Source organism: Seriola lalandi, unplaced genomic scaffold (genome assembly GCF_002814215.2).
Source record: "Seriola lalandi dorsalis isolate HSWRI2012SDOR001 ecotype SW California unplaced genomic scaffold, Sedor1 jcf7180002054963, whole genome shotgun sequence".
Taxonomy (NCBI): Eukaryota; Metazoa; Chordata; class Actinopteri; order Carangiformes; family Carangidae; genus Seriola; species Seriola lalandi.
Window position 1 is genome coordinate 827,188 of NW_019525514.1, and position 4,098 is coordinate 831,285.

A 4,098-nucleotide genomic window follows, 5' to 3' on the forward strand; every position below is an offset into this window, starting at 1 on the left:
CGTTAGCCTCGACTGTTGACCTCGGCCTCCAGGTGAAATGAAAACTAATATAAATAATTTCGGCATTTTAAGTCACGGAGCTCGATACACACGTTCATTTACAAACTTCTCTGGATAAACTGCGTCAGTAGCTTCAAACTCCGGGGTGATAACAGCGAGTTAGCTTCGCTGCTAACATAGCTCAGGTTTCAGCTCTCCCTCATTCAAATGTGGTAGAAATTTTCACCAAACTGAAACTTTTCCACGTTTACTCTCCAGATAGTGTTTCACTATGGGTATACTGCTTTAGGGTCTGTGCAGGTCCTGACGAGTCTTTTACAAAAACACTTCACGGCCTGTTAATCAGTAAAATATCTGATTATTAGTTAAAGCTGCTGTGAAATCTCCAGAACTATTGATTCAGACCTGTGACGTTCTCTTAACTCCATGGATAAAGGTTCTCCATCCATTTTATTCTGCTTATTCAGGTTGTGATAAATTATTATTTTCAGTTATTATCAGGAATTCTCCTCTGATTTTGATGTGTGTGTTATTGTGAAGTAGGTATTAAATTATAATCTTTAAAAAGACTCGGATTTAACTTGCTGAACCTGCTGTGTTGTGTATTGGTCCAGTTCACCCCATCCTTTCAACACTCTAGAATACTTTGATGTCAATGACAATCATTTACAAATACACAGTAGGGATTAAACTTCGTCTATTTTGGGTTAGTGATGCTAAAATTCACATTTAATGAGTGTGAAACCAGACAAGTGGGTCTGGGTCAGTGACACTGGGTACATGTACTGTACAGTGTGGTTCAAAGGCCTGAGAGTAGGAAAGTGGTCTCAGACTCTTGGACCCCGCTGTCTGTGCAGATGAAGTATTTAATAAAGTCTCTGTTAAAATGATTCTTATTCTTCTTTCACGTCTTTATAAAAGTGACTATAAGCCGTTAACAAACAGTGATATAGAGGTTTATTATATTAATCACATCTCTCTGATGTTTTGAAGTTTCTCTTTCACTGAGGATGCTTCCATCACTCTCTGTCCACATCAGTTCATTTTCTTCCTCCTCTTCTGAGGTGAATTTTGAGTCTTTTAAAGCCTTTTCTGTCTCCTTTCTTAGCCTTCTTTTAATTGCCTCTCATGTCCCAGTAATTACAACTTTCATCTGCTCAGGTGGCTGTTAATGAATCGCAGTCATTTTCTTCTGTTTACATGCCTCTGTGGCTCAGAGCCTTTCCGCTGGCTTCTGTTTTCATAGTGGAGGCAGCGTCTGAAGAATGTCTCTGCCTCATTGTGTTTCAGCAGAAATCAGAAACTCTCCAGAGAAGAAGAGGAGTTCCCCTTCACTTTGACCGCATTTAGTCTTTGCACAAGACATTAACTGACATTAACTTCCCCAATTCTTAAAGATAGACACCTGCTTCATTCTTTATCTTGACTCAGCTGTACTGAGAGAGCGGCTCCACTTTGTGACGTCATGTCTCAGAAGTCGCAGTCAGACGGTGGTCAGAAACACTTCGCTGTGGGTCGGGGGCTCCTGGCTGCCGCAGAGACCTTGAACTTCAGCATGAACGAGCAGAGATCCAGCCGGCAGATGGGGGGCATGGCCTCAGGTGTGGGGGTGGGCGGTGGCGGTGGTGTGGAGGGCCAGGACGGCAGCGGTCAGATGTCCCGGCGTGGCGGGGGCAGCAATCTTGGCAGCACCATGAAGCTGTTTGCCAGTTTAGGGCTGTCGCCCTCTGACCTGGACGCTCTGGCTGAAATCCCAGAGGAGGACATCAGCGTGGAGACGCTGCCGCACATCCTCATGCAGCTCAAGAACCGCAAGGGGGACGCAGGAGAGCGGCGGGGGGCGTCCTCCATGTCCTCTGATGCTGCGTATCGAGGAGGGAGGGACAGCTGGGACAACGTGCACATGGGGAGGATGGACGGTCCTTCTCTGGCTCAGGGTTCAGCCCGGACCCAGCCCTCTACTGACTTTGGGTACAGTTCACTGCAGGACGTCTCCTCCAGCCGCGGCTACGGCTTGAATTACAGCAGCAGCGGGGGTGGGAGCAGAGAGAGGCCGTATTCTGAACTTTCCCGTCACGATTCCTACAGTGGGCTCGGCATGGGGCCGCCGTCGTCCGACTCCGTCTTTATGCAGAGGAGGATGGGCTCCCCATCAAACGGAAAAGTCCAAGACTTCTTGGGAGTCATGCCCCCCATGTTCCCCCATGTGTGCTCTCTTTGTGACTTTGACGTTCATTCCACCATGGTGAGTACCGTCCAGCCTCCTCTTTTCCCTTCGGACTAACTTTAAATGTTTCTGTTCAGATACCTGAGCTCAGCTCCAGTCTTCTGTCCACGTCAGTCAGTGGCAGGTGGTAACCGTCCCTCATGCTCCAGTCACTGGAAGTCCAGTTTGCATCGTGTAATTTCCTTGTTTTTTGTCACCTGACAGCATGAACTGTATCTTCATTTTCTTACATCTGGAGCTCTGCAACATGAACCAGTCAGGTCTGAATCTCTTCAGCCAAATATCTTCAGATAGATTCAGTTCTTGTCACTATCAGTTCACCCTCTGATCATCCAGTTAAAGTATTCACATGTTACATATAATCACATATGTGACACCTGGAAGTTAAACAGAAAAGTGTCACAATAAAATTCAACTTTATTGTTCAAACCTGCTGCAGACGCAGATTCAAGTCTGGAAAGTGTCTCTTGAACCAATCAGCAGCTGATTACATGATGACATCACTCGCTGTCTCCTCAAACACTTGAATCTCAGTATCAGCTGTTTAAAAACAGGTGTTCAGATCTATTGCTCCACAGGTATATCAGCTGATGTTCATTTTGTTTAAACACCTTTTTGATATGAATCATTTAATTGTGGATTTGAATAATTTGTAATTTCTTGTTGCTCATTAGTTGATTTATACTCCAGTAATTATATATCTGAAACAGGCAGGATTTATCATCTGCTCCGTCCTTCTTGTAAATAATAACAAGAACTTACTTGAACATACATAATCGAGCAGCTCTAACACCCAGGTCTAGTTACAGCAGGAAGAAATTCATTGTCACATTTCAGGTGGTGAAGAGAATCTGCAGTCATCTGTTACACCTGTTTTTATAAAGCTGACATTTGACTGAGACCCACCTAAAGCCAACTTTACTTTTAATTTCTAATACTGGCTGGAGTTTGAATTTGGCTCTTGAATTCTGAAAACAAGGATCCAGTGTTTATTTGTCTCAAACACAAAAGGTTTAATATTGAGGATAACTCTCTAACAGAGGTTCACTGCAGGAGGAACAGCTCGCTGAGTGTCAGTAATTCTCTGTTTGTAGGAGTGGAACCAGCACATTAACGGACTCCGACATGCTGAGAACAGACGACAGCTCCTCGACATGTGAGTCACTGTGATGGACACACACACACACACACACACACACACACACACATACACACACACTGAACATCAGACATCCGCTAAGCAACACATAAACGTTGTCCTGCTAGCTAGCTTGCTACCTCGTTCCCTCAGGTGTTTCTGAAGTATCCAGGCTTCTTCCTTCATCCTCTCCTGACGACAAGACATTGTTTCATTCAAATGTTATTCCTGAAACATTTTCATCTTTGTTTGTTGTGAATGTTAATGTGACGCTGATTAATGGTTAATAGAACAGCTGTGAAGAGGAGTGATACATGTAGTGAAAAGTCCCAGTGCTGTTATTCTCTATATCAGCCTCATGGAATGACTCTGTCCAATCAGATGACTCGGTCCGAACTAACTGTTGTATAATGTTGGATATATTTTGTGTTGTATTCAGGTACCCTGACTGGGACCCTGGTATGGCCTCTGGCAGAGGGTAAGAGACACACACACACACACACACACACTAGGGTTGAACGGTATACCGGTACCAGTATAGTACCGCGATACTAGAGTTTTGAAAACGGTACTATACCAGCATTTAAAAACAAACGGTACTTTTATGTCATTTTATTGAATGCAAATGAATTGGTAAATTGGAGCCTGTCTCTTTAAGCACTGCGAGGCCAGCGAGTGTGACGTATGACTCGCATGTTTAGACTGAGGAGGAGAGAGAAACGACAAGTCGCGT

The 4,098-nt window shown here is 44.4% G+C and overlaps 1 protein-coding gene across 1 annotated transcript in view; it reads left to right on the top strand.

The window, feature by feature from the left end:
• The window catches only part of matr3l1.2 (matrin 3-like 1.2), a 22,318-nt gene that overhangs the window by 1,301 nt on the left and 16,919 nt on the right, over positions 1 to 4,098 (top strand). Inside the window, exons 2-4 of the mRNA XM_087170843.1 lie at positions 1,294 to 2,245; positions 3,322 to 3,383; positions 3,805 to 3,843. Of these exons, the coding sequence (XP_087026969.1) occupies positions 1,466 to 2,245; positions 3,322 to 3,383; positions 3,805 to 3,843 (881 nt within the window). The 5' untranslated portion in view covers positions 1,294 to 1,465. The remainder of the gene's footprint in view (positions 1 to 1,293; positions 2,246 to 3,321; positions 3,384 to 3,804; positions 3,844 to 4,098) is intronic.